Consider the following 26,954-nt stretch of genomic DNA (forward strand, 5'->3'; position numbering starts at 1 on the left):
TCCAGACACAGAGCTCCCCTGGGGACACTGACATCTCAACAGCAGAGGTCATTGTGCCCATCCCAGGGACTGGCTCTTGAAGAGCAGGTGGTTGAGTGTATGGGAGCCCCCAGTTCTCCCTGGGGCTCCATTTCATGAGGAGCCCTCATTTCAAAGCCCCCAGGCGAAGTCACTGCCCTGTCCTGCAGTTATCTGAGTGATCTGCAGGTAGCTGGTCTGCCTCGGGCGGCTGTTTCCCAGACCACTGGCTTCCAGTCCTGCGTGTGTGCAGATCACGTGCAGAACTTTAAGACATACATGTCTTTTTACATCTCCACGCAGGCCAGTTAGGTCAGTGTCCGGGTGACAGGGCCTGGCTTCAGGGGTTTACGTGCTCCTTGGGTGACTGTCACACGCACCGGGAGGACAATGCAGTGACTCAGATCTATGCTGTCCACATGTTGGCTGCTGGCCACACACCAGCCACAGTTCCAGAGACCATGAGACACATCTGGGTAGAGATTACCATATTGGATTCTATCATTCCAGAAAATTCTGACAGACATGCTGCCCTAGGCTATTCCCTGGTTTATGCATCAGTAATAAAAATCCATCTTAACAGAACTCCAAGCAAACGTTACTGGTAAGGTTCATCTGCTGGTCCTGAAAACAGAACAGCAGCTAATGATACCTCTTGTCTGTCACCACCAAGAAACTGCTGTCGTTTAGCCGTGCCACCCCTGCACAGACCTCAGGCAGCAAGAAGCAGCTATGCCTGCCGTGGGCTCCTCGCTCTGACAGAGTTTTCTGACCATGCTATGGAAAGTGCTGCCCTCAGAGCATGGGGCCCTGTGGGGTACTGTTTGCCCAACAACACCTGAGCATGGGTGGAAATATATCACACACACACACACGCACATACAGACACCCACCCACACACATGTATGCACACATACAGACATACAAGACATATGTGCACACAGATACACATAAGACACACATTCTCATACACACACAGAGGCACACAGACATTACATACAGAGAGACACAGAATACACTTATGAACATATGGTCACACAAGTAATAATATAACACACAAATACATGTATGTGACACAGGCACACAATTACACATGCACATATATAAACACAGGCACACACATGTGCCCACACAAACACAGCCATACAACAAACACAGAGATACACACACATTTATACACACATACACACACACACATGTTTACTCATTGTGTTTTGCGGTCCCTGAACACACAGAGCTGTCTGTCATCACTGTGTATTCTGTACAGGGGGCGTGGTGGGGAGGAAGGGTCAAAGGTCTCCAGGCCCCCACCCCGAAACACAGCGGCCCACTGCCCTGGCTACCAGGTCCCCAGGAGGGGCCGTTTGCCAGAGAGCAGCCCGTGGGAGCCTCAGTCGAGGGCTGATCCCCTCCCCCGACTCCTGTCCCCAGACATCTCCGGGGTTGGTCTGTCCTCCTGCCCCTACCCCCGCCACCCCCATCACCCCATGAGCTGGTGCAGCCTAATGTACTCTTGGAGCAGCAAGAGGCTGCCCTGTGTACGGATGAGCCTCTCCAGCTCAGGGGCTGGTTGCCCACTGGGGTCTCCGAGACCGGGTCAGATAGCTTTGTGTAGAGACCCTCCATGACCATGGCTAGGGAATGCCCTTCTCCCACCGCTGCCACCCTCTCTCCTGTGCCACCATCCTTCTGGACTGAGGACACTGCACATGCTGGGAGGGAAACAATTGTGAGATCTCAGCCTCTGGATCTTGGACCTACTGCCTCACCCCTCCTCCAGCTGTAGCTCCCTCAGCTCAGACCCTCAGCCTGGACCTTCCCCCTCCCTTGCACTCCCAACTCAGACCCTGTGATGTGTGCCTCGCTACCTGAGCCATACCCCACCCCTCCACTCCCACACTGAGCCTGTTGGTCCAGCTCCTGCCAGTGCAGCCTTCAGAAGGGACATGAGACTCCTCCCACTGTTTCCACAGCTGCCTCCTGTCTACCACCATTGTCCCCCACCTGGCTTCCTGCCCAGGGGCCAGCTCTCATGCTCCCTTTAGCATGTACTCCTCACAGCAGCCAGGGCAGTCCCTTTAGAACTTCAACCTATGGGCCCAGCAAGGTTGCCTAGTGGCTAAAGTCCTCGCCTTGCATACACTGGGATCCCAGATGGATGCCGGTTCTTATCCCAGCTACACTATTTCCCTTCCGGTTCCTACTTGTGGCCTGGGAAAGCAGCAGAGGATGACCCAAAGCCTTGGGACCCTGTGCCCATATGGGAGATCCAGAAGAAGCTCCTGGCTTTGGATCAGCTTTGGACTGTGGCCTTAGAGGGCCTTCTCTTACCAGCCCCACTGTCCACTGCTTCCTGCCACCATTGCTAGGGTCACCTGCTAGTCCCGCCCCAGGGCCTTGTCACAGTCTCCACACCCCGATAGCACTCTTCCCGTGTGGCTCCCTCCCTGGCTTCATTCAGGCCTCTGCTCCATTGTCTCCCCGCCTCCCTTCCACTCTGAGGCCTCCACTACATGTTTTTGTTACATCTGGCATGGTTGGGGTTCCCCACAGCTCATTACTGAGTCTCTGGCAATAAGGACCAACCTCGGAACCAGATCTCTATTTTCACTGTCTCATTTCTAGGTTAACTTGTTAGAAGCAGCCCTAATCGGGTCCTGCATGGTAGCCTAGGGGCTAAAGTCCTTGCCTTGCATGCGCCGGGATCCCATATAGGTGCCAGTTTATATTCTGGCTGCTCCACTTCCCATTTGGCTCCCTGCCTTTGGTCTGGAAGAGCACTGGGGGATGGCTCAAGGCCTTGGGACCCTGCACCTGCATTGGAGACCTGGAAGACGCTCTCAGCTTTGGCCATTGTGGTCACTTAGGGAGTGAACCAGCAGAGGGAAGAGCTTTCTCTCTGTAAATCTGCCTTTCCAATAAAATAATAATAATAATAATAATAATAATAATAATAATAATAATAATAAAGCACTAATCTTTCTCATCCCTAGTCTAAAGCCTTCAGGGACTTCTGGCTGAAGGCAGACAGCACCACCTCCACCCTTCTGGCTACTTGCCCACTGCCACCATGACCCCTATGGGGCAGCCAAGTCCTCTCTGCTCCTCAGGACAGTGGCTTTCTGAGAGCAGGAGGGCTGAGCTGGCTGGCCATCTCCCTCTCTGCGTACCCCCAGGGTTTCTGTTGCACACCAGGGGTGTCCTCAGGGATATATGGACTGAACAAGTGCCTGCTGCCCAGCCCGCAGAGGCCTTCCACCTGCCACTCACGTCGATCTCACTGAGGATGACATCGATGATGCTGCCAATGACAATGAGGAAATCGAACACGTTCCAGGGGTCTCCGAAGTAGCCCTGGGAGGAAAAGACAGCAGAGCCAGGGCTAGCTTGCTAAAGCCAGTGGGTGACGGGTAGAGGTAGAGCAGATCTGCCAGGCCAGGCAGGCATGGGGCAGGGGTGCCCACGGCTGCGATTCCCCCATGCTGTCTTGACCCCGCCTCAGCACCTTTTCCCTTTGGGCTTCTGAGTTCTTTCCTCTTGAGCATCGTGTGGCAGGATACCAGGGCATGGCAGTTCCATCTATGCCCCACGCTCACTTGAGGTCCTACCCAGGGACTGACCACATAGAACTGAGGGGTAGGAAGTGCGTGGACTTGCAAGCAGGGCAAGATGCTTTCCCCAGCCCTGAGTCTATTTTTCACAAGATACAAGGAAGGTGGAGAATGGGTGCAAAGAAGGGAAGATGGGGAGGAGGCCCCTGGTACCTGCCCTGCCTCTGCAGGTGGAAATCGCGGGCCAGCTGGCAGCAGAGCAGCTGCAGGGAGAGTGGTTTATGGGAGATCCCCTCCAGCCCCTGCCAGGCCATGGTTGCCCCTGTGGCCTGCAGTCCCAGCACTCACCCTGGCCTTGAATGCCATGAGCTTGAGTACCATCTCCAGGGTGAAGATGATGGTAAAGGCCACGTTGAGGATGTCTGAGATGTGGTTCATCTCTTCCGACTGGTTGTAGTGCTGCGGTGGTGGCAGATATGGGAAGGGAGGGCTTGTCCACCTGCAGCTGGCATTGCCAGACCCCCTCCTCTCCCTGGGTGAGTCCAGTCTTTCCAGAAAAGCAGGAGGCTGCTTTGCAATCCCCTGCCGGCCACCAAATCTTCTGATACCCCAGTTTCCCAGCAGCACAACAAAGTGGTGAAGAGAGGAGGGGATGAGTGCTTCCATTCTAAGCCCTGTTTGGGGGTGGTTAGTCCCACACAGGTTGCCAGGCCAGAGCTCACTGGCAGATCCGCTTTGGGATGCCTGTGACAGGGGATCTCCTGAAGGCAGGGACTGGAGGCTGTAAAAGCAATGACCTTGGCCTCCTGGGCCTGCCGCTGTGGCCCTCCTTAGGTCAGGCTCTGATATATTTTCCTGGGGAACTCTGACTATTTTGTCAGAAAGTCAATAGAATCTCATCTCTTCCATGTAGTTTGTGGGGTCTGGCGGTTGCCCCCCAACCTCACCTCCTATCATCCTGGTCCCGGTTGGATGCCCCTGGTCTACTGCCTGACTCAGCCTGTAGATAAGCCACCATCTTGTACCACCCTGGCCTGCTGCCCTCTTGTCTCCTCCTATCTCTTCGCCACCTGGACAGTGGGTGTGACTCCTTGGGACATGGCAGGTGGCCTGTGCAAGTCCTTTTCTACGGGCTTCAGGGCTCCAATACTTAATGAAGCTTGCTAGTGATGCCACTCACAAAACTATTGTCTACAAAGGATGCACAGCTCTTCTGAAATGCACCTGTTCTGTAAATATTAAGCCCCCTTTTTGATGGGGGGTGTAGAGGGACAAAACCAAGGTCCCACTCATTCAGTTATCCAGCTGTGTGCCAGCAGATGACAGGCAGACAGCAGGAGCATCTCCTGTTTGCAGAATCCAATTGCTCCTGTGGCTTGAGCTGCCTCCTTACGAATTCCGGAGTGCCCAGTGCATAGTGGGCATCCCGGGGATGTCTACCTGGGAGGCCCAGGGAGCGCACTTGGCTCCTAAACACCTTACCTGCATGCCCAGGCAGATGGTGTTGAGCATGATGAGGGCAAACATCAGGTATTCAAAGTAGGAGGAGGTGACAATGTACCACACCTGGTACTGGTATGGGTTTTTGGGGATGTAGCATCTCAGTGGGCGGGCCTTCAGAGCATACTGCACACACTGGCGCTGGGGGCAACATAACAGGGCAGGTCAGCACTGAGGGGGCCCCTTACTCCCACCCCATGCCCGCAGCCACTGCATGCTGGGAGCAGCTGTGGTCAGCAGCTTGTGGATAGGGCACTCTGTGAAATATTTAGGGGAAAAAATTGCACTGGGCCACAGATGCTCCTGGAGTAATCCCTGCCCATCCGTTGGCCTCAGCCAGTAACACCGAATGACCTCTTTTCTATGGACATCATGAGGATTCTGTGAGAAGAGACCACCGCACCCTCAATTTGTCACTTCTGGTTGGAGACAGGGTGAAGGACACGGTGTGAGGGCTGGGGCTGGGCTTGTTTCCCAAGGGAGCCTGGGACCCAAGACTGGTAGAGGTCAATTAGGGCTCTGCTCCCATCCCCCAGCCCCAGCAGGTGGCCCAAGCACCTGGTTCTTGTCCAGCTCACAGTTCTTGTACTCCGTCTCCCCCTGCTCCTGGAAGGTGACGATGACAAAACCCACAAAGATGTTCATCATGAAAAAGGCGATGAGGATGATGTAGATGATGAAGAAAATGGCCATTTCCACTCGGTTGTTGTAAACAGGGCCCATGTCCTCCTGGTTGGAGTCTATGGCCTTGTACAGTAGCCTGAATAGGCAGAGAAGAGAGGCTGCTGGGCTGGGGTATGAAGCAGAGACCCAGGCAGAGACAGGCGGGAGCCAAGGGAGCTTTCTAAGTGCTCAGGTGATAGGAGAGAGGTTGGGATTGGTCCAGCAAAGGCTCAGTTTCCATGGGGTGCCCTGCCCATCTCTGCCCAGTCAGTGGGTTCCCTGTAGGCAGAGGGGCACATGCGTGTGGGGGACCCATGGAGTTCTTGGTCAGGTTCCCCTTGGCATGAGCAGGGAAACAGCTGTCCTACACAGCATGAGTGAGCTGGTGGCCTCTGCAGATTGCCTGGCTTGCTGCATCCCTGGCACAGCCCTGAGCATGCACACTAGCCCCAGGCCCCAGCTTGCACTCACTGAGGCCAACCCTCGAAGGTGGAGACTGTAAAGAGTGACATCATAGCAGAGAGGACGTTGTCAAAGTGAAAGTCGTTGTGTGTCCACTGGCGGGCGCGCAGCTCTATCTGCGTGGGGTCCCCATCTTTGTACACGTAGTAGTAGCCCCTGACGAGGGGTGGACAGTCACGGCATTGCCTCTGCCCACTGCCCACCCACCATTTCTGGTCCTCGGAGCAGAAGGGTGCACAGGAAGTAAGGGTCCAGGTTGGGAATGAGAAGGGACTCCTGGATGCTCCCTCCCCTTGGTGAACCAAGGAAAGGGGCTTCTGTGAACACCCCAGGATGGGACCCCTCCCTGACATGAGGTCCCTGCTGGTGTCCCCTCCCATTGTACACTGGGCTGGCAGAGCCTGCGCACCTGCACTCCTCTTCCGTCATTTTGGATAAGTCGTTGCAGCTGAAGAACTTGCCCTGCACCAGGAGGGGGAGAGGGAGAGTGGCTGTTTCGGGCAGGGGATGGCCAAGGAGGCCCAGGGCCGGGGCAGCTGCCTGGAAGGAGAAGCCTGACTCTTCCTCTGCTGTGGGCAAGGGCCTGAGCGCTCTTGCCCCTTCACCACCATCCACTGCCATGGCTCCTTCACAGATTTCCCAGCCCGCCTAGCTGGTACCACAGCTGAGAATCCAGGACCTTTGGCGGTCATCTGCTGAGTGCCCTGCTGAGATGGGATCAGGGTGGGGATACTTTGACACCCTGCTCCTCCTTACTGCCCTTGCTGCTGCAGGGTCTGCTCTCATGTCATTACATACAGAGCAAGAGAAGAAGCTGCCGCCTTCCACCTTCCTTCCCCTGCTGGCTGCTGTGAAAACGAGAGCCGCAGAGACGGAGCCAGCAGGCCCTCCGAGCGCTCAGCCCCAGCTGGCCCACCCCACAGCCTCAGCAAGTAGGATCTGTTCTATCTATACTGACTTCAGCCAAATCAGTTCTCCTCTCACCTATGCCATCTATTGGGCACCTGCAAGGGATTTTGCTTGAATCAAAGAAGTTCACTGCTCGATCCTGATGTGACCAGGCTGAGCATAGAGTACATGGCTTCTGGTCCAGCTCCTTCCAAGGCCCGGAGACAGAACTGTCACTATGGCATTGTCTGAGAGCACAGCTGCCCTTTGCCCTGCAACTTGTGGTGCTGTCTGCACCATGCCCCTCCTTATGGGCATTGGAGCAGGGGGCAGAGATGGAGCACGTGGCCCAGGGGGGAGCAGGGAATGGACACAATGGCCTCTGGGCCCTTAAAATCAGACACCCGATTTCAGATGGAAAACAGAGCTGGGTCGTTTGGCAACATGTAGAGGGCACAGCACACATTCCCAGAGTAAGGTGCTGTGTGAAGTGCCCCCTGCTGGCCGAGGCCTTCCTGTTAGTTGGCTAACCAGCACCTGGGGTCTTTGAATGAGAAACCGTAGGTCGGCAGGAAGGCAGACTTAAGGAATCCTGAAGGGTCCTGGTCACCCATCCTGGTGGCTTCTCATTCTCTGGTTTAGGAGGGGTGGCTTCCTCTGGGCCTGGCCCAGGGCTGTGCACCAGGCCAGAGGAGGTTTATGCCCTCAGAGTTCTGGGACTCAAAGCCCAAGGACAATGGAGGGCAGGGGGCAAAGGACAGGGGGGGCTGGGAGAAGAGGACTGGGTGCAGCCGCTTAGTCCAGACACTAAGCACTCCTACCCCTCCCAGACAGGACCAGTGGCACAGGCCCCTCTGAAGGTGCCTGGGATCACCTTAGGAAAGGCCTTGTTGAGTCTGTGACCCCTTAGTCCCAACAGGGGTCTCCGCACATGCACAGAGAAAATGCTCCAGTCTCAAGTGCTGTTGAGTGAACAGGTGTTTGTATGGAGGTGTCACTGCACGTCTGAGATGCAGTGACTTTTGCAGATCATGCTTTGGGGTTGTGACAGGGACCACCAAGGTGCCAATCTGTGTCCAGTAGATAATGTGACAGCACAAGGCACCTGGAATCAGAGCTTTGGGAGGATACCCTAGAGGGCTGATCTTCAGAAAGCAACCTCATAGTCATGCCCTCCTTGGGGAGCAGGCACAGAGACCATGCCAATGGGAGCCCAGGCGGCAGGCACCCATGGCAGAGCCAGGGGCTGGTCAGGTACTTGTGGCTGAGGTGGTGAGAGGCAGGGGTGGCTTCAGGGCCTGTGGGACAGAGGGACCACCATGGTAGTGGCAGTCAGTGCCACCATCAACGCCAGCCTGATCTTGACTTGTGCCATCCTAGCCTTGAGATCATGAAGTTGGGGACCACTGTCTTCACAACCTGAGGATTCCCCTGTTTGCAGGGGGTTCCTGCAGAGGCCTGAGAGCCAGCCTCAGGCCTGTGGAGGTGTTAGCGGCTGAGGCCAGGAGTGGGAAGAGGGCTTACCTTGAAGAGCTGGACACCGATGCAGGCAAACATGAACTGTAGGAGGGTGGTGACCAGGACAATGTTCCCGATGGTGCGGATGGCCACGAACACACACTGTACCACGTGCTGGGGACAGAGGGCCCGTGGGGGGCGGGGTCTGCACCAGCCACAACCCCGCTAGCCCAGCCCAGAGAACTCCCCCAGGGTGAGACTTGCAGTCTCCAGGCCAACAGGAGGCAGGAGGAAGCCTGGTTGCTGACCACACCCCTTTACTCCCTTAGCCTAGGGGATGGACATGTGCCCTGGCCAAGGCAGGCTCTGGTTTCTAGGGTCTGAATCTTGCAGCCCCTTCGGCCAGCCCCAGGGATCCCACTTCTGCTTACCTTCAACCCCTTGGCTCTGTTGATGGCTCGGAGGGGGCGGAGCACCCTTAGCACCCTCAGGATCTTCACTACAGATATGGCGCTAGACCTGTGACAAGGTGCCGAGGGACACGGGCTAGGGCAGCCTCCAGCCACTTCCTGCCCTAGCTCTCTGCACAGCTGCCCTTCCATCTGCAAGCACTCCCTCCCCTGTCTCCCACCACCCCAGGGGAAAGCGCCCCCTGTGGGCCATGCAGCAGAATGCTTTCTCTATGTGTTGCAACAGCCTCTGTCTGAAGGCAGGGGTCACACCAGTGGGTGACTGCCGCCTCCTTTTGGCATCCCCTTCTGGCCTCCAAGACACGCCTTGTCCCTGTCTGTGACCCTGAGAGGCTGGCTTCTAGGAGCATAGGTCCCACGAAAGTTGCACAAGATTCCTGTTCAGAGACCCCAGACAAGAGCATAGGGGAGGTGTCCATCTGGGGGCTGGTCCCTGCCCCTGCTCACTCAAGTCCCATGGAAATGAGGGACACGGCCACCACCAGCAGGTCCAGCATGTTGAAGTAGTTGCGGCAGAAGGATCCCTTGTGCAGGAAGGCCCCGAAGGTCGTCATCTGGGGGGAGACAGGCAGCATCCTGGGTGGGGAGGAGTGTGTAGGGGGGACCTGTCCCCTCCTCTTCTTGTTCATGAAGGCAAGCCCATCACTGTGTAATGACTTGGACCTCATGTCCCTTGAGAACAGGTAAGCAGTGATGTGCTGCCCAGGCATGACAGGGTACACTAGAGGCCAAAGCCCAGCAGGGGGATGGGGGCACAATGTCACACCTCCAGGAACTCCTAGGAACAAACACCACTGCCCTAGTCCACTGCTAAGCTAAAAGTGCCTTCTGTGGGACAGAGAAGGGCTGAAGGCTGATCAGGGTGGTGAACCCTGGGCTACTGTATTTCCTGTCTCCAGCCTGCCCTGCAGGAACCTGCTCACCTGCTCACCTGGCTCAGCAGTGGAAGCCCAGCCCCCAAGGGAGCTCAGCTTGGCTATGTTGGAGGAGGTTCCCTCCCCCTTCCTGACCCAGCAAGGCCCACATGCAGGATGCCTGTTCCACAGCCTTCACTCACCTTGAGGACAATCTCCACCGTGAAGACAGAAGTGAATGCAATGTCAAAATACCCAAGGATCTGGGGACGGAGCAGGAAGGGGAGTATCTCAGTGAGGTGAGCGGTACAAAATGATATCATCAGTACAACAACATTATCACCAGCACTAGCATCACCATCACCATCATCATTAACAAAAACAGGCAGCAAGAGTGCACTGGGCAGTATTGGCCATTCAGAACTTTAAAATCTTAGGAACTCAAATGCTGTAGGCATGGGGAGGACACAGTTGTAGTCTGGGCACCATGAGGTGCAGGGTGGTCGAGGTGGACAGACCACCATCACCTTGTTCCTTGTGGACTCGGCCCGGATGGGGTCCTCAGCAGCCAGCGCAGCACTGCTGAGCAGGATGAAGAGCAGGATGAAGTTGGTGAACCAGGTGGCATTGACAATGCGGTGACACAGGACACGGATCCTGGGGATGGGGCAACAGGGGAGCAGGGAGCTGCTGGAAGCCCCGGACTCACCAGAGTGGGTCCTATGGGGCCACTGGACCTGCTTCCTGCCTACTCTCCATGGGGTCAGTGCGAATATGGCCTTGGCTCTTCATGGTGCTTTGGCTGGACATGTAGAAGACCCCTCTTTTAGTCCCTGTAGCCTCATCCACCACCTTTCCCAGTGCCCTGCCAGCGTTCAGCACAGTTGATGTTTAGCCCTAGCATAGGCAGATGAGATCCAGGAAGACCAGCGTCTGTGTCTTTTAAAGGGGTGAAGTCACGGAGCTGAGAAAGACGACAGTGTCCCCAGCCCTCGTCTCCCTGCCCTCACTGAAGCTGCTCTCAGGAAGAAGGCAATCAACACGGTCCTGCTTAGGTGTGAGTTGGTGATCAGGATTAAAGCAGCCCTTCTTGGAGCTGGTACTGTGGTGTAGCAGATTAAGCCACCATCTGTGATACTGGCATCCCATATGGCTGCCGGTTTGTGTCCTGACTTCTCCACTTCCAATACAGCTCCCTCTCATGTGCTTGGGAAAGCAAAGATGGCCCAAGTGCTTGGGCACTTGGATCCATGTGGGACACCTGTAGGAGGTTTCTTGTTCCTGGCTTTCGCCTGGCCTGGCCTTGGCCAGTGTGGGCATTTGGGGAAATAAAACATCAGTGGATGGAGAATTTTTCTATCTCCTGTACTTCCCCAAGAGACCCTGGCAAGACCTTGAGCTAAAGGCGCACACTCCCCACAGTGGCCTATTGGCATGGAGAATCCAGAAATCTCTCTCAGGGAGCCTGTCAGTGTCCCCACAGCAGCCAAGGGGCCACCTACTTGTTTGTGGGACTGAAGATGAAGAAGGAGCTGGCTTCTGGAATGGGCACTGCCTTCTCTTTGAGCTGCAGCTCAGCCAGCGGACGTGGTCGGGGGCTCACTGGAATCTCGGGCTCATCTTCTTCATCATCCCCTGTGAGAAGAGGAAGGGAAGTTAGAGGTGCCCTCCCATACTTCACTGTGCCCCTGGCTTCCGCTTTCAGTGTCCTCCTGGTAGCCCAGGAAGCTGGCGGGCCCAGGTGGCATGAGCAGGGCCAGTCCTCGCACACCCACTCCCTGCCCTACCTTCCTCCGGCTTTATGGCCAGCAGGCTTGAGCCATTAGGAATTGCTGGGAGGCTCAGAAACTTCCAGTAGTGGAGTCAGGCTGAGAAACCTTATTGCTGTATCTTCTGGACCCCTACACACTGCCTTAAAACCTGAGGGGCTGGGGGTGGGGTGGGGAACCTGCTTGGGGAGCCCAAGGTCCTGGCTCTGCCTTTCCTTGCTGGGCACTTCTGCCCACCACCTCCACCACCACCTCCACCACCACTTTCCCATCCCCCTCACCTCTGACCTCCCCAGTCTGTGAAACTGACAAGGGGCAGGAGTTGTTGAGAAAAACCAACTTCGGGGTCCCTCCCTGGGCTAGGAATAATGACTGTGACAAAAACTGCCAGCCGGAAAAGAGCAGGTTTCCATCGCACTTCAGTCAGGCCCCAGGACCACAGCAGGCCCAAGAGATGAGGGCCTGGGCTAAAGGAGGGAGAGATGGACAAGGCACATGTGGTCACTGGCTCTTGGGCCTTAAGAGGGAGCCCAGAGCCCCAGGTCCTCTGTTCTGAGTGGTGGGCTCCAGGAGTATGCAGGGGGCACTGTGGACAGTCAAGGTCCCTCTGGGTTCTCAGCCAGCAGTCACCTCCTCTCTGCCCCTGCTGGATCCTGCACAAATGCCCAGGATTCTACTCTCTCCATCACAGCCACCTGTTGGGGCTCACACCCTCCACATCAGCCTCTTTTCCCGCCCTGCTAAGAATTCAAGACCCCACTCCCTTCCCTCAGGACAGGGGTCTGATTGTGACCCTCTGGTCCTGCCCAGGCAGCCATGGTCCTGGGGGAATAGGCCCTGCCTACTTCCTTCCTGCCCCTCCCACATGTACACCAGCCCCTCCCATGGGATAGGTGGCCACTGTCAGGCACAGTCACCCTGAATGAATTACTCTAAGCACAAGCATTCATCTCTGCTTACAAAAATGGACTCAGCTCATCCCATACCAGCCTCATGCTTCCCACACTTTGCACAATCCGTTGTCTCCTTCATTTCATTTCCTGAATGCCTTTCCTGTGCCACTTGGAAGGGGGAACTTAAAGTCATTGGATAATTGGCCACATTGCAGCCAATCAGGTGATTCCACAGACACAGAAACTTGTGCAGGGGTCTGAGGACCTGTAGCTGGCTAAGGAAGAACTCTTGGGCCTTGGCTGTCACAGGGGCCTCTGTGACAGGTGCATCTGGGGCTGTGTGCCCTGAGCATCCTCCCCTGGGCCAGGTGAGCAGTCTCTGCAATGACCACTGACTACCCAAGGCCCCAAGCTGTGGTCTTACCCATCCTCTGGCTCCTGCTCTGGTCTCTCTCTTTCCTGCAATGCTACTCACAGTCCCATTTAGCTCAGCTCAGCCCCACCAAACTCTAGAAGGTGACACAGCCTCCTCTAGGGCTGTACTGGACGACTATTAGACAAGACCCACAGGTTTCTGTGCTCCTTGAATTTCAAGTCCTTAGCACAGAAGCACACAGCTAGTGCTTAGTGAATCCTAGCAGGTGGACCCCTAGCAGGTGTTCTGTGAGGTGTGTAGGAGGAAGAGATGGGCTGGCGGAGGTTATCAGCAAGGCTGGGCACAGAAGGGGCACGCCAGCCTCCTGACCTCCATGTGGGGGGTGGGGTCCCAGAGCAGACACACTGCCAGCCAATGGGGGACGCCTTCAGCACCAGTGCCCTCTGCTTGGTCCCAGCCCCATGCACAGCCCGGGCTGAGGGTTCCTCACCTGGAAAGTCAGCTGAAGGGTAGGGATCCTTCACCTCATTGACATTTGACTCAAACTCGTCAACCTTCAGCTGCAGGGAGAGACACAGTGAAAAGGAGAGAGAGATAAAAGCTGCGGTAATCAGAGACCAAACCCATTCTGGGATGCTTCTGGCTCGCTTAGCCCTCCCACAACCTGGGCGGGAGGCACCAAGGAGCAGGGGTGAGATCCTGGCTGATTCACAGTGGGGAGACTAGGCCCAGCCAGGCCACACAACCCGCCAGGGTTACGAGGGGTGAAGCCGAGTAAGCCTGTCTTCACTGTGGAGCCCCCCAGGTGCAGAGCACTTGCCCCTCAGTGTGGATTCCCTGACACTGCTCTCTACTTCCTCTGTCTGCAGGAGTGCTGGGCAGAGCCGGGCTGAAGTAACAGGCCAGGGTGGAGGCCAGGCCTACCTGTCCATGCAGGAGTAAGAGTGGGTATCCTGGGGAGGTGGCATCATATTGCTTTGGGGAAGAGCCCAGACTGGGGTGCCTTCCTCTTGGTGTGGCAAACACTGGATGAAGAGCCCGGCTCTTCCCCGCACAGAGAGCAGGCAGGTGCCATCACCCTCTGATAACCTTATAAGCCTGGCAGGTGGACCCTCTACTTTCTCCCTGAAGCACAGCAGAGACCTAGGGACCTTCAAAACCCCCCATTCTTGCCCCAAGACTGCCCACATGGGGGCTCACCTTGGCAGTAGTGGGGATGCCCTCCCCCTTGGGCTTCTGTTCCAACTTCTTGGCCATCATGGACTTCTCCTCCTCTGTCTTGTCAGGGAGACCCCTAGGTTGAATTTGAGAAATGTTGGTCTAGATGACCAGTGTGGCTTTCACTCAAAAGGAGGGTCCAGGTGACAGTCAGGACAGATCTCAGACGAATAAATTAAGAAATGGCTCAGTGGCCCCCCTCTTGGAAGCACAGAACCTGGGAGCAAGGCCAGAACATGAGGGCTGAGGTGCTTCCCTGGGGCAGCCTGTAGCGGCCCATTGCTGCCTCTAGACCCTGAGGCCTGTCTGGAAAGCCAGCCTGCCTCCCTTCACTCAAAGGGATCGCTGAAGTTCTGGAGAGAGCCACCGTTGATATCCTGGTTGCAGAAAGCTGCCCTAGGACCAGCCAGCATCATACTCATCCAGCCCCAGGAAGACCTCTGCCCAGCACTGGGAGGCCATGGCCACAGCCTCAGCCAAGCTTGTCTGGTTCCCCTCTGTGGAACAGGCACATACCTGGACATCTTCCTGCGTTTTCTCTCCTCGGCCTTGGCCTTCTGTGCTGAGGTTAGGCTCTCTGCTTCAGCCAGGTTGTCCACAGCAATGGCCAGGAAGACGTTGAGCAGGATGTCTGGGGGCAAGCTAAGGACCTTGTCGGGGGCAGCAGTCCTGACCTGCCTATATGCTGGCAGCAGCTGACAGCTGGGGTAGGGGGGCTGAAGGGCATGGGCCTGGGGACACAGACCAGAGGCCCTAGAGCATCCCACTCCCAAGGGGACCTGAACCTACCACCATCTTTGAGTCTCATCCACTTCCTGTCCAGAACTGACCCCACCTTCTAGATGGGGCTGGGCACCCCTTGAGCTCAGGAACAAGGGTTTCCCCTGTCCCCCGGCCCCCATTGCCCACCTCCCCACAATATCAAATCCTATGATGTCTGCAGCAGGATCCCACAGGTACTGCCCACCTCTCTCTGTGCCCATCTCAGTCTTTCTGGTTCCAGGGTGCACCCTGGCCACCCCTAGACCACACGTCTCTGCTGCCTTGGAATCTCTGGCTCAGGCTGTTCCCTCCTCTCCCTGCCCCTCAGCGAAGTCTGGCCTTCCTCCTCCCGGCTCCGGCTCACCTGGGTGGGATTGCTTCCTGCCATCTGCAGCAAGTCTCAGCTGTGTCTCTCTGACCTTCCTGGAGGAGGGAGTTAACCTGTAGCTCTCCTTGAAGGAGCCACCCTGGACCCCTCTTGGAAGCCTGATTCCCTGCCCCTTCCCCAAGCCCCAAGGGGATACAGTTGCCACAGACGAAAAGGATGATGAAATAGATGCACACAAGCACACCGGGGTAGGACGGGCCGCCGTAGGCCATGATTCCATTGTACATCACGGAGTTCCAGTCCTCGCCTGTCAGCACCTAGCAGGAGGGGGTGCGAGGAGGATTGGACAGGGTGACTAATGAAGGGCTTCTCCCAACATGGCAGCTCCCACCCCTTCCTCTCTATCCAGAGATGCACAGGTCTTCCCATGGCTCTTCTTCCAATGACCTAATAATCTCATCAAACCGAGCCACACTAGAGAACCTGTTGGGGTCGCCACATCCTCTATGCTGTTCCCTGTCATGGAAGCTTCCAGAAAGAGTGTGAAATGTCAGTCTCTTGCAAGAACTGGCACCACACCAGCCAGTGAGGGGAATGGGAGACAAAGAAGGAAGCTGCTGGCTGAAGACCAATGGCACAGGCTGGTCCACATGACAGGAGACATGGGCTACAGCTGGGATGAGCCATTGTACACCCTGACTCTGACTTGCAGCCATGATCTCTTGGGTGGCTTCTGGGGAACAGGCGAGTGACCTAGTCACCCTCTGGAGTGAGAATCGGGTCACTTTTTTTTTCTGGGGCTTTCCAGCCATGGGGAGACCTCACCGTGCTCACTGCCCTCTGAGAGCATGTGGCTGGGAAAGCACAGCTCACATCTCCACGCCCACCCCAGCTGCACATTTAGCAGCTGCTGCCCATGGGCACCACCGCATTGCGGGAGACAAGCAGGTCAGCATTGCATGGGTGGCGGGTTGCCTGGAGAGGGAATGGGGACTTAACCAGCAGATCAGAGAAGGTTTCCTGGAGGAGGAGGGTGCCCCTTTCTGCCTTTGGAGGACAAGAGACAGCAACTGGCAACTGACCGCATATAGACAGGGAAGGCCTACCTGGAAGACGCTGATAAGGGCCTGGGGGAAGTTGTCAAAGTTGCTGCGCCGCACCTCCGTGTCCTCGAAGTCGTATCGGCCCCCAAAGAGCTGCATGCCCAGCAGGGCGAAGATGACAATGAAGAGGAAGAGCAGCAGCAGCAGCGAGGCGATGGAGCGTATGGAGTTGAGCAGAGAGGCTACCAGGTTGCTCAATGATGTCCAGTACCTGGCGGGAGCCGGATAGCGAGGTGGGGAGGTGGCAGCAGAGCCCTTGCACGGGGCCCAGCCAGAAAAGGTTGACAGGACACGTATGAGGCAGAAAGGTTTCCAGCGCCCTATCTCCTTCCTCAGTGGACGCGGCCACACTCCTGTTTCTGGGCCTACAAGCCCCGGGTGCTCTCGGATATACCCTCCGCACCCCTGCATCAGCCTCGGGCCCTCCCCTTTTCTCATCCTCAGTCCTTCCCCTTCCCCTCCTTGCCCTCTCTCTCCCTCCATCCCCGTCCCTCTCCCTCACCAGGCCTGTGCTCACTTGGTGATCTTAAAGAGCCTCAGGAGGCGGATGCAACGCAGCACGGAGATGCCCAGGGGCGTCATGGCGCCCGACTCCACCAGCAGAAGCTCCAGGATGCCACTGCACACCACGAAGCAGTCGAAGCGGTTGAAGATGGACATGAAGTACTGGCGCAGGCCCAGCCCGTACATCTTCAGAAGCATCTCAATGGCAAAGCACGACAGCAGCACGCGGTTGGCGATGTCTGTGTGGGTGGCACAGCCTCAGTACCTCCTGGCCTCCGCCCGGAACACCCCGATTCAGCCAGCGTGGCTCACAGGAGGGGGTACTCATTTAGATTTCTAGCAAGCCCAAGCACACCCCCTGTAACAGTGCAGGGTCTTAACTCTTCCAGACCCTCTTGAGCCCATTAAGCATTGTGGCTCCCTCATTACCACACCCCTCCCTGGTGGTGGAGGAAGCCACAGCTGTTTGAAGCCAATCTGTCTTGCCCAGCAAGCCCTGCCATCCTCTACCCCCCGTCTCCAGCAGCTCACTGCCAGAGGTACCCATCTTTCTTGCTGATGGTCCCTCTGGCTTCTTCAAAGCCCACATCTCTCCTGGTTTCCTTCCATCTCTTGGCCTCCCTCTGGCTTTGCCAACACAGCCACACTGCCCGCCCCCAGGAGCAGCACTCCCTCTACACACCCTAATCTGCCTGCCCCATTTGTTCTTCAGTCCACACCGTTCACAATGTACTCCCACTGTTCCATCCAGCCACGTGGCTGTCCCCAGGGTGAGCAGCCGTCTCATCATGGCCATACCCAGGTGGAAATGTCAGCCCTCTTCTCCCAATCCCCAGTGAAGGCTGCTGTCTGGCTTTTTCGTGCATTCTCCCTCCCCAAGCCTGCCTTCTAGGCCACCTTGCAGACACTCGCTTGCCTCCTCGGCTTCTCTCCGCAGAGCCACCCCTGCTCCTGGTCACCAAATGCTTGGCTGGAGCCACACGCTTGAGTGAGCATCATCCCCTGGCCATGGGTGGTGTTAGCTCAGATGGCAGTTCCGACAGCTGTCCCTGCTGATGACATTAGTTTTTGCCCACAGATCTCTGCAGGAGCTCCAGACTCAATTCTCCACCTGCCTGCTCCATTGGCATGATTCAAAGCCAACCTGACATCCAACACCAGCCTCTCAGGGCTGCCCTCCTCCTCACTCACGGGACACCTGGTCACCGACTGTCCCTCTGTCTCAATGACACCACCAACCACTGTTTTCTGCAGGAGCCCAAACCCTCACATCCTGACTCCATCTCCTCTACACTGGGTCATGGATAATGCAGTGACAGTGCCTGGTCCATTTAAGGGACTCTCTGATTTATTGTAGTGAATGAATGAAGGCATCCTGTTTCCTTCCCATAGAAAAGACTGTCTACTTTTCCTTCTTTATGCCTTTGGCCACTGAAAGCAGAGTCTCTTCTTTCATTGGGGGCTCATCTTCAGGGCACCCATTCTCCATAAAAATTCTACAACACTGCCTGGTATGACGGCTCAATGGTCAAGTCCTCACCTTGCAAATGTCAGGATCCCACATGGGCACTATTTCACGTCCTAGTTACTATATTTCCCATCCTGCTCCCTGCTTGTGGCCTGGGAGGACATCAGAGGATGACCCAAAGCCTTGGGATTCTGTACCGACATGGGAGACCTGAAAGAAGCTCCCGACTCCTGGTTTCAGATTGGCTCAGCTCCAGCTATTGCAGCCATTTGGGGAGTGAACCAGCTCATGGAAGAATTTTCTCTCTATCCCTCTTTCTCTCTGTAAATCTGCCTTTCAAATAAAAATAATTAAGTCTTTAAAGAATTTTACAGCAATGCTTCTAAAAGTTCATGGGAAAAAACTGAATCATAAAGTAAGTTTATTTTACTACAAATACATTTTGAAATGTGCATCCAAAAGTTCTTAGAAATTCACAATCATGGAAAAAATTATGCAAGGATGACAAATGTGAAATGTGTTTGCATCCAAATAAAACCTCATTTTAAAATTATATTTTCCATGAACTTGGCACAGTGTACAGGGTTGAGGGGCAACCTGTGTCCTTTCAGGATCCCTCTTGCTGGCCTCCAACTTTCATGTTACTGTCTCAGCCCAGGGGCCCTTGCACACTGAACAGATGTGCTGTCGAGGTGCTGAGTGAGTTCTCATTTTCCCCTGGAGTCATTTTCCTATCCCTTCAGGGTCCCCAGCAAGGACCAAACCCCCAAGAGACAGTGGGCTTTTTGCTTTCACACATGGCAGCCCTGCCAGGGCCCTGGCTCTATGTGGTATGCCAGCCCCAGTTCCCTGCCTCAGATAGGCCCAGGGCCCTGTCTCCTGTCCCTGACTGGGCAATTAGAACCCAGTTGCTAGCTTTTAGGGTTTAGGCCCAGGTAGAAAAGGTCTTAGCTTTCTTGTAATATGCCTTGCCCAGGAGATTTTTGAAGACCCCCAAAGATACATGGATTTTGAAAGCTTTTGCACCAAAACAACCTCAATATTTTAATATTTAAAGTCAAGAACAGTTCTCTCTTTCTGTCTTGGCTTGCTTTTTAGGCCTTCCCCACAGTGTGCACTCTGTAAGTAGCTGGGGACAGGTTGCTGTGTTTATAGTGTGATTTGAATGACCATGGCTGCCGAGAGCACCAAGTTACTGGGACTGAGACAGTTTGCCCAGGCACCTGGGCAAGCACTGGGAGGGAGGTTGTCTTGTGCTGCCGTTCCAAGTCCTCGTAACTAGCAGTGCCATGAAGAGGCAAGTTGGGGTGTCAGGTCTCCATTTCCCTGCTGTGAAAGGATGGGGTTAGAATTTAAGGCCCAGCATCCACAGTCCACTCTTTCCAGGAAATCACGATGGCTGTATCTGATTTGATTTTCCCAGCCATGCCGTTGGCGGCTTCTCATCAGATCGCACCTGCCTTCTCGCTTGCTTTATCCCACACTGTCTCACCTTGCAGTTGGGTCAGCCAGGGTGGCTGGTTGTGGTGCTCCGAGGCGATGGACAGGGTGTTGAGGGCCACGATCAGGATCACCAGCCAGTAGAAGACCCTGGACTTCACCAGGTCATGGCACTTCCAGCGAAAGACACGGTTCCACTGTCGCCAGTGTCGGCTGAGGGAGGGGCAGAGTAGGAGGGGCCAAGAGCTTTGTGCCCTGGCTCTCAGCCATGCCAGCCATGCCAGCCATGCATGGCCTCATCACCCATCCTCCCCTCCAGCCACCTGAGAGATGTTAAGGGCAGAAGCCAGGGAGCTAGGCTGATTTCAAGCTGTTGCTCACCACAAGGGTCTTCCTCTTTCAAATGAGAGCAATAATTCACACTGTATAACAGGCCCAATAAGTAATAGGCACTCAATGGGGCTGTTAGATGAGATTATGCTAGCAAGAGGCTTAGCCCAGGGTCTGGCACTGGACAGGTCAATAAAGTTGTCATTTCAATGGAAGCGATATGGAGATGCCACATTTCACCCACCAGAAAAATGCTTCTTTAACAAATTAATAATTCCTGAGACAGTGAGGGGAAAAGGGCACTTTCATGGTTAGGGTAACCTTTTTGACAAGTGACTGGGTGGCATTTATCCAATGTTTAAGACCTACTGCCCTTTGACTCAGTAATCCTTTCTAGGACTCTGCCCAGCAGACACAGTGGTACTTCAGCACAGTGTTTCCACATTGCCCCCAACTGGAGAGTCGGTATGGTAGCATGGCAGGTTAAGCCACTATGTGCGATGCCAGCAGCTCATATCAGAGTGGTGATTAGAGAACCAGCCACTCTGCTTCCCATTCAGCTCCCTGCTAATGTTCCTGGAAAGGCTGCAGAAGATGGCCCAAAGTACTTGGGATTCTGCATTCACATGGGAGCCCCAGATGGAGTTCCAACTCCTGATTTTGGCCTGATCTAGCCTTAGCTATTTCAACCATTTGGGAGAAATAAGTCAATGGGTAAAATATTCCTCTTTCTCTGCCCATTTTCCTTTCTCTCCCTCTCTCTCTGTTTTAAGTCAACAACAACAATAACAACAAAACCATTATGACATAATTATATTGTGGGGTATTTTACAAGCAAAGACACACCAAAAAAAAAGGTATGTGTATCTATCTATCTATCTATCTATCTATCTATCTATCTATCTATCTATCTATCTATCTATGTAAATGTGCATATATACACATGAGCACATACTGGTGTGTGTGTGTAATCAACAGAGGATTCTAAGTAAAGCGTGTAAACCATGAGACATGTTCATCGTGAGACTATCATCTTCACTCGGTAGCACCTATGTGCCAGGCATGGTTCTCATCTCTGTAGAAATGGAAGTTAATATAAACACCTTCAGCATATAAAACAGAACCAGAAAAATCCTGGGCATGTGTGTCAGAGAGAAGACGGCACAGCACAGATCTAGGAGGGACATGGATCTAGCTGTTGCCATGGTTACCTCTTGGCAGGGTAGTGGGCCCTTGGGATGTATCTATTGTTTGAGCTTTTAGTTGCATGTGAATTTGCAAAATGAGCCGGCCAGCCAGCCAGCCAGCCGGCCAGCCGGCCAGCCAGCCGGCCAGCCACACAGCAGACAGAGCCTCCATCGCCTGGACCCCTCCCCCTATGTGCCCACCGGCTGCCTGGAAAGCTCCCTGCTTTGTATTTCCTCTTTGTCCCACACCTTGCAGATGAATCAGTTAGAGTGAGAATTCCCATGCCGGCTGGCTCCCCTACCTGCACCCCAGCTGAGTCGGCAAGGTGGTGGCTGTCCCGTGGCCCTGAAGGCTCCCATGTCATCCTTATGTGGTGCATAGACAGGTCACTGTTCCAGGACCAGTTTGACCACATAGCCCCTAGCACCTGGCTGCAGGCCAGACACTCAGAGTGAGAGCTGGCCCTATTTTCTCAGAAAAGCCACCCTTCTTAGGGCTTTGGAAAGGGACTCTAAAGCCATGGAGGTGGCAGGAGTTTTGGGGGTTGGGGGCTGGGAGGCTCCTGGGGGGCCATGAGCAGAGACTCACATGAACTGGATGAGTTTGTTCAAGCCCTCAATTTCATACAGGCTTTCTGTGTCGGAGCCACCCTCTTCCAAGGACAGCTTGCCTGGGGAGAGAGTGGGAAAGACCCAGGTGTTCAACCAGCCTGGGCAGTACCTGTGAGGTACTGAGACGGGGTGCTTTCCTGAGACCCAGGTCCTCTGTGGGGGGAGTGGCTGGCCTGAGAGAAGCCGCTGGCACTCCTGGAACCCACAGGGAAAGGTGGGAGGCTTTGGGTGGCCATCATCCTGGATGGACAATGTGACCCCTGCTCAGTGGGGATGTTGGGACCCACTGGCCAGGACCTCTGGGCCCAAACCTTCTCTCAAGTCCTCCACATCCATGACCTCGCCCTGCGTGATCCAGCTCATGTAGCCGCGAAGGTCCTCCTCCAGCTGCTGCTTCTCCCGCAGTTTCTGGAAGGTTCCCCTGGACTTGGCTTTCTCCCGCTCCTTGGTGAACTCTCTGAAATGAAACAGGCAGGTGGAAAATGAGAAGGGACAAGGGGTGGGCATGAGGCAGACTGAACTTCGGAGGACAGAGCAGGTACGTTCTGGAGGTGTGTACACCTTGCTCTGTCCCTGGGATATCACCTAAGGCTTTGGACCCCTTAAGGCCCTGAAATGCAGCCCCTTCATCACCCCCTGCCCTGTCCCCAACCTCCTTGGGGTACTGCTTGCACCTTCTTACATATTTCTTCCCACCCCATCTCACTGTCTTAGATGACAGCGGAGTGCATGGCCCTAAACAAGCCAGTCATGGGACTTGAACCTTTGAAACTCTTCACAGAACATAAGGCCTGAGGAAAATTCTGGGCCTAGAGGCTGTGGAGCTGGAGGGAGAGACCAGGAACTCAGTGAGCAAACTTCAGACCAGCAGGGGGCGTCCCCAGGCCTCTGGGCAGGGCTGAGGCTCCAGAGGGCAGGAGGACTGGCCAGGTCTCCCTGGCAGCGTGGGGCCTAGGCAGAGCTTGAACCATTTTGTGCCACGGACCATTTGGCAGTAAGTGAAGCCCGTGCAGCCGCCGTGAGAATCATGCAATCACAGTATCTCAGTAAGTACTACTACAAGTTTAGAAAATGTGACAGCCAGATGGCTTTTCTATTAACCTGCTGGCAGGCAAGAACTAGTTGCAGGCTTAGTAACCGTGATAAGCTCAGAGTCGCAATGGGTGTGACTAACATTGGCAACAGCTGGATTGCGACCTTTGACTTTTGTGCTGCTTTACCATGGTCATTGTTAACAGAAATCTGATATTTCAGCTAGAGTAATGCAAAGCAAAGGGAAGAACTAGCCAAGTTCATAGCCCCCTGGAGCCCTGGAGGGAAGCTTAGGGGGTGGGGCAATGCCAATGGTTCTCCACATGCTGGGATCTCAGCAGGGCTGTCCCAGGGAGAACAGTGCTACTGATCAATGAGTACCAACTGCTAGTACTTAGTGCTAAGTACTTTGTCCTCACAAGCATCCTAGGAGTTGAGTACTGAGATATTACACTTTAGGGGGAGTGGTCAGGTCAAAGTCACACAGCGGCTGGACAGAGGGCAGGGGTTTATACTTGGCAGTCAAGCTCTGCTGAGCGTGCCCTTAGGCACATAGAGCCAGGCGGTGGGAGCCTGGGGCTTCTGCTCAGGGCTAGCAATGCAGCCCCAGGCAGAAGGAGGCAAAGGTGGGAGAGGCAGAGGAGGGAGGAAAACCCAGTGTGGAAAGGCTCCTGCTTGCACTTCACGTCTCTTCTACACTTGCCAGAAGGAAGTGCTGTTGGCCAGCTGGGCAAAGGGGTTCCAGGGGATGGTTCCAGCCAGCACAATCCCAGGGCCGCTCCTACCCTTGCTTCCCTTCTTCCCGGTTCCTCCTCTCCCTTCCTCCCCACTGCCCATCTGCCCTTGAGTGTCCTCACCCGCTCAGGACACCCAGCACCAGGTTGAGGATGAAGAAGGAGCCCAGGAGGATGAGGGTGACGAAGTAGATCCAGGGCCATTCGTTCCCGATGGCATCATTGACCTGGCCCAGGCAAAGATGTGAGTCTCTCCCTGTAACATGCCATTCAGGTTCCCTCCCCAGCACACGGGGGATTCCACCTGACCCATGAGACAGGCAAAGGGCTGTGGGCCCAATGAGGGGCACCCCATCACCCCAGGATCCAGGCTCTGGGATGGAAGGATCTCCAGGGATGCCCTGATGACTGTCTACGTGGCTAGCCAATGGACCAGTTGCCCTCCAGCTCTTCCAGCATGGCCCTGACCTGGCCCCTCCTGGACACTGTCTCCAGCCAGGTTTCCAAATGTGACCCTGTGACCTTGACCTGGTCACCTAGCGTCTGAGCATTCTCCCATCTATCTAGTGGGCACCACAGCCAGTGCCCGTTTTTCCCAGTCTTGTGACACAGGTGATGGTCCTCTGACACATTTGCTAGTTCCTCTCTGCTGATGTGAGTGCTCTGAAAGTATTCATCCCGATGCTTTATATTTGCAAAATATTCAAGAGGTCTAGACACTGTCACATCGTGATGAAGAGTTCTAGATTGGAGCCAGTAGATTAGAGCCCAATTTTGGGTCAGTGGCTCCCTAAAGTCCATAAACACGGGCAGGTTCCTGGGCCTCACTGAGACTTGATTTCTTTATCTGCATTTCCATGATTGTAGAATTAAATAAGCAATGCAGACTGGCTCTTAATAAGCACAAACAGCACATTCCTACTGGAAAACCCTCGTACAGTGCTAACCCTGCACCAGACACTCTTCCCCTGTGTGATGCAGGCGGGATCAATACTCTCGTGTTACAGGTCAAGACGCTGGAACCTGATTCTGAGTTCAGAAAAGCGATCTCGCAAGATGGCAAGGAGAAAGATTCAGGAGGGGGCAGCTCACGGCCTGGCTTGGGGAACCCAGGTGGCTTCCCACTTTTTTTCCCCATCCCCTCGGCCTGCACCTCTGTACACTTTGTACCATGGGACTGCCCCTACAGGATGCTGGGAAGACTTAAACTGGGGAAGCAGAGGTAGGCTACTGGTCAGGAATACCACCCCTCCCTGCCCCAGCACCCTAAGTGGAATGGCCAGGCACTCTGCTCGCTCACTCCCCGGACCCAGGCATGCTGGTTAGTGATGGCTGTCATGGGTGCAGGAGAGGGGCTGGGTTTATTTCAGACCTGACAGGTCACTCCAGCCTCAGCCCGGAACCGGAAAGGGCCACAGAAGCCAGACACGTCATTGGACTAGCAGGGCACCAGCTGGCCAATGGTGAGCCTACCTTAATATTCCTTACCTAATTAGGACTTAAACAGAGCCTGTGCCAGCTTCCATGTTGGAAGGGGCATAAAACACTCCCGCATGTCCTTCTGCCTGCCTTTGTTCCCTTGCAAGTCCTCAGATCTTTCTCTTTCCCTTCTCCTCTTCCTCCCCCACCCCTGCTGTGCTGTCTGGGGTAAAGGCCCAAGGACGGATCTCAAAAGCCTCTGTGCATCTTTTTTTACAATCTGCTGCTGTTTTTACAAGTGGTCGGCAAATCTAACAGTCAGGATCCCGCCACCACGTCCCGCCACCCCCCGCCCTGAATGGAATGGCCAGGCGTCCCCACCTTACCCACCCAGTAAAGGACATCAGTCCAGCCCTCCATGGTGATGCACTGGTATACGGTGAGCATGGAAAAGCCGAAGTTGTCGAAGTGAGTGATGCCGTGATTGGGCCCCGGCCAGCCGCCCCGGCACTCGCTGCCATTGATGGTGCAGGGGCGGCCCGAGCCTGTCCTGGCGCAGGGAGAGGGCTTCTCATTCTCCACTGTGGCCACGATGTCTGCAGGAAACCAGCAGAGACAGGAGTGGGAGGACAACAAGGGAGAAAGACGGAGGGGGGCCCTGGAGTCAAGGCGTAGCGGTGGTGGCTGTCGGGCAGGCTGAGGGCTGCTGAGGTGCAACCACGGAGCTGAGTAACCCAGGTGTACCCATAACACTTTACAAGAAGCAGGATGGCCCAGCTAGACTGCAGCTGGGAGCTCTGACCTGCGCATCCTGTGTGGGATGCGAACCTGAGAGTGCTGTGTTAGGCTGCATCGGACCCCTGCACTCGTGCAAGGGTCCTCTTTTGGTGGAGTCCTTGCCCATCCTTGGCCCATGTTCCTTCCCCCTGCTGCTGTCTCTAAGCTCCTCAGTGTGGGTACCTTCTAATTCCCTCTGAGTTCTGACCACAGCTTAGCTCCCCAGCCATAGAGCATCCTGCCTCACTTGAGTTACCAGGTAGGCTCAACTCTGTGAAGATGGATTGGTGGGGAGAATGCTAATGGTCAGATGAGGTCCCTGTCCCGTGCTGTCGGGAGACCCAGACAGAGGGGGCCTTCTGAGCATGTGTCAGGATGCCACGAGAACACCCTGTGAGACCACCATCTGAGTGTCACAGACCATGTAGGTGGTCGTAGTGATGGACAGAGGCTGCAAGGGGTGGGGCTGGGGAAGCAGACAGCTTCATAAGAGCTGACTTGTTAATGTCAGATTCAGGCCTCACTCAACTTTCTCCTCATGAGACACGGCAGATCCCCATGGTGTTAGACACCTGGGCTCGGGGACTGGTCTCGCTTTACGAGGGGTCAGCTCCTTCCTGCACTATCCACAGGTGGAGACTGGACCCCAGCCTGTGAGCAGGGAGTGGCCAGCCCCAGAAGAGGGCATGGAAGCCCTTGGGGGCATCCACCTGACTATCTGCATATTTCAGGCTAAGTGTCCCAGGTCCGAAATGTTTAGGCCCAGAAAAACTTCTGATTTTGGAATACTTGTGGACACATGGTGAAATGCCTTGGGAGTGGGACCCAAGCCTCCACGTGAAGGCTGTCTATGTTTTACCTGAATTTTAGACACCTAGCCAGAAGGAAGCTTATACAATATTTCTAACAGCATTGCACACAGGCAGCTTCGTGGGGTGAGATTCTCCACTTGTGGCATTCAGTCATGTCAGCACTGTGGGACATGTGGGCCATTTAAATCTTGGGTTTTTCAGACAGAGCTGCTTAACCTGTAACACTCAGACCACTCTCCCGGTGGGGTCACCGGTGGCTCTAGGAAATATGACATTGGGACAGACTACACGCTGAAGGGGCCAGGAGAGCCAGCTGATTTCACTAA

At 55.0% G+C, this 26,954-nt stretch overlaps 1 protein-coding gene across 1 annotated transcript in view; it reads right to left on the minus strand.

Moving 5' to 3' along the window:
* Window positions 1-26,954, minus strand: part of CACNA1S (calcium voltage-gated channel subunit alpha1 S) — a 53,561-nt gene that overhangs the window by 10,348 nt on the left and 16,259 nt on the right. Inside the window, exons 6-28 of the mRNA XM_040985211.1 lie at window positions 25,430-25,635; window positions 23,744-23,847; window positions 22,166-22,311; window positions 21,832-21,913; window positions 19,778-19,938; window positions 16,831-17,056; window positions 16,317-16,524; window positions 15,407-15,527; window positions 14,637-14,751; window positions 14,103-14,196; window positions 13,393-13,462; window positions 11,367-11,499; window positions 10,392-10,521; window positions 10,068-10,127; window positions 9,458-9,564; window positions 8,972-9,059; window positions 8,607-8,714; window positions 6,604-6,656; window positions 6,204-6,350; window positions 5,628-5,829; window positions 5,052-5,210; window positions 3,918-4,028; window positions 3,289-3,372 (exon numbers count right to left, since the gene is read on the minus strand). Of these exons, the coding sequence (XP_040841145.1) occupies window positions 3,289-3,372; window positions 3,918-4,028; window positions 5,052-5,210; window positions 5,628-5,829; window positions 6,204-6,350; window positions 6,604-6,656; window positions 8,607-8,714; window positions 8,972-9,059; window positions 9,458-9,564; window positions 10,068-10,127; window positions 10,392-10,521; window positions 11,367-11,499; window positions 13,393-13,462; window positions 14,103-14,196; window positions 14,637-14,751; window positions 15,407-15,527; window positions 16,317-16,524; window positions 16,831-17,056; window positions 19,778-19,938; window positions 21,832-21,913; window positions 22,166-22,311; window positions 23,744-23,847; window positions 25,430-25,635 (2,915 nt within the window). The remainder of the gene's footprint in view (window positions 1-3,288; window positions 3,373-3,917; window positions 4,029-5,051; window positions 5,211-5,627; window positions 5,830-6,203; window positions 6,351-6,603; window positions 6,657-8,606; window positions 8,715-8,971; window positions 9,060-9,457; window positions 9,565-10,067; window positions 10,128-10,391; window positions 10,522-11,366; window positions 11,500-13,392; window positions 13,463-14,102; window positions 14,197-14,636; window positions 14,752-15,406; window positions 15,528-16,316; window positions 16,525-16,830; window positions 17,057-19,777; window positions 19,939-21,831; window positions 21,914-22,165; window positions 22,312-23,743; window positions 23,848-25,429; window positions 25,636-26,954) is intronic.

The sequence above is a fragment of the Ochotona curzoniae genome, unplaced genomic scaffold (assembly GCF_017591425.1).
Source record: "Ochotona curzoniae isolate NIBS_2020 unplaced genomic scaffold, NIBS_Ocur_1.0 contig_430, whole genome shotgun sequence".
Lineage (NCBI taxonomy): Eukaryota > Metazoa > Chordata > Mammalia > Lagomorpha > Ochotonidae > Ochotona > Ochotona curzoniae.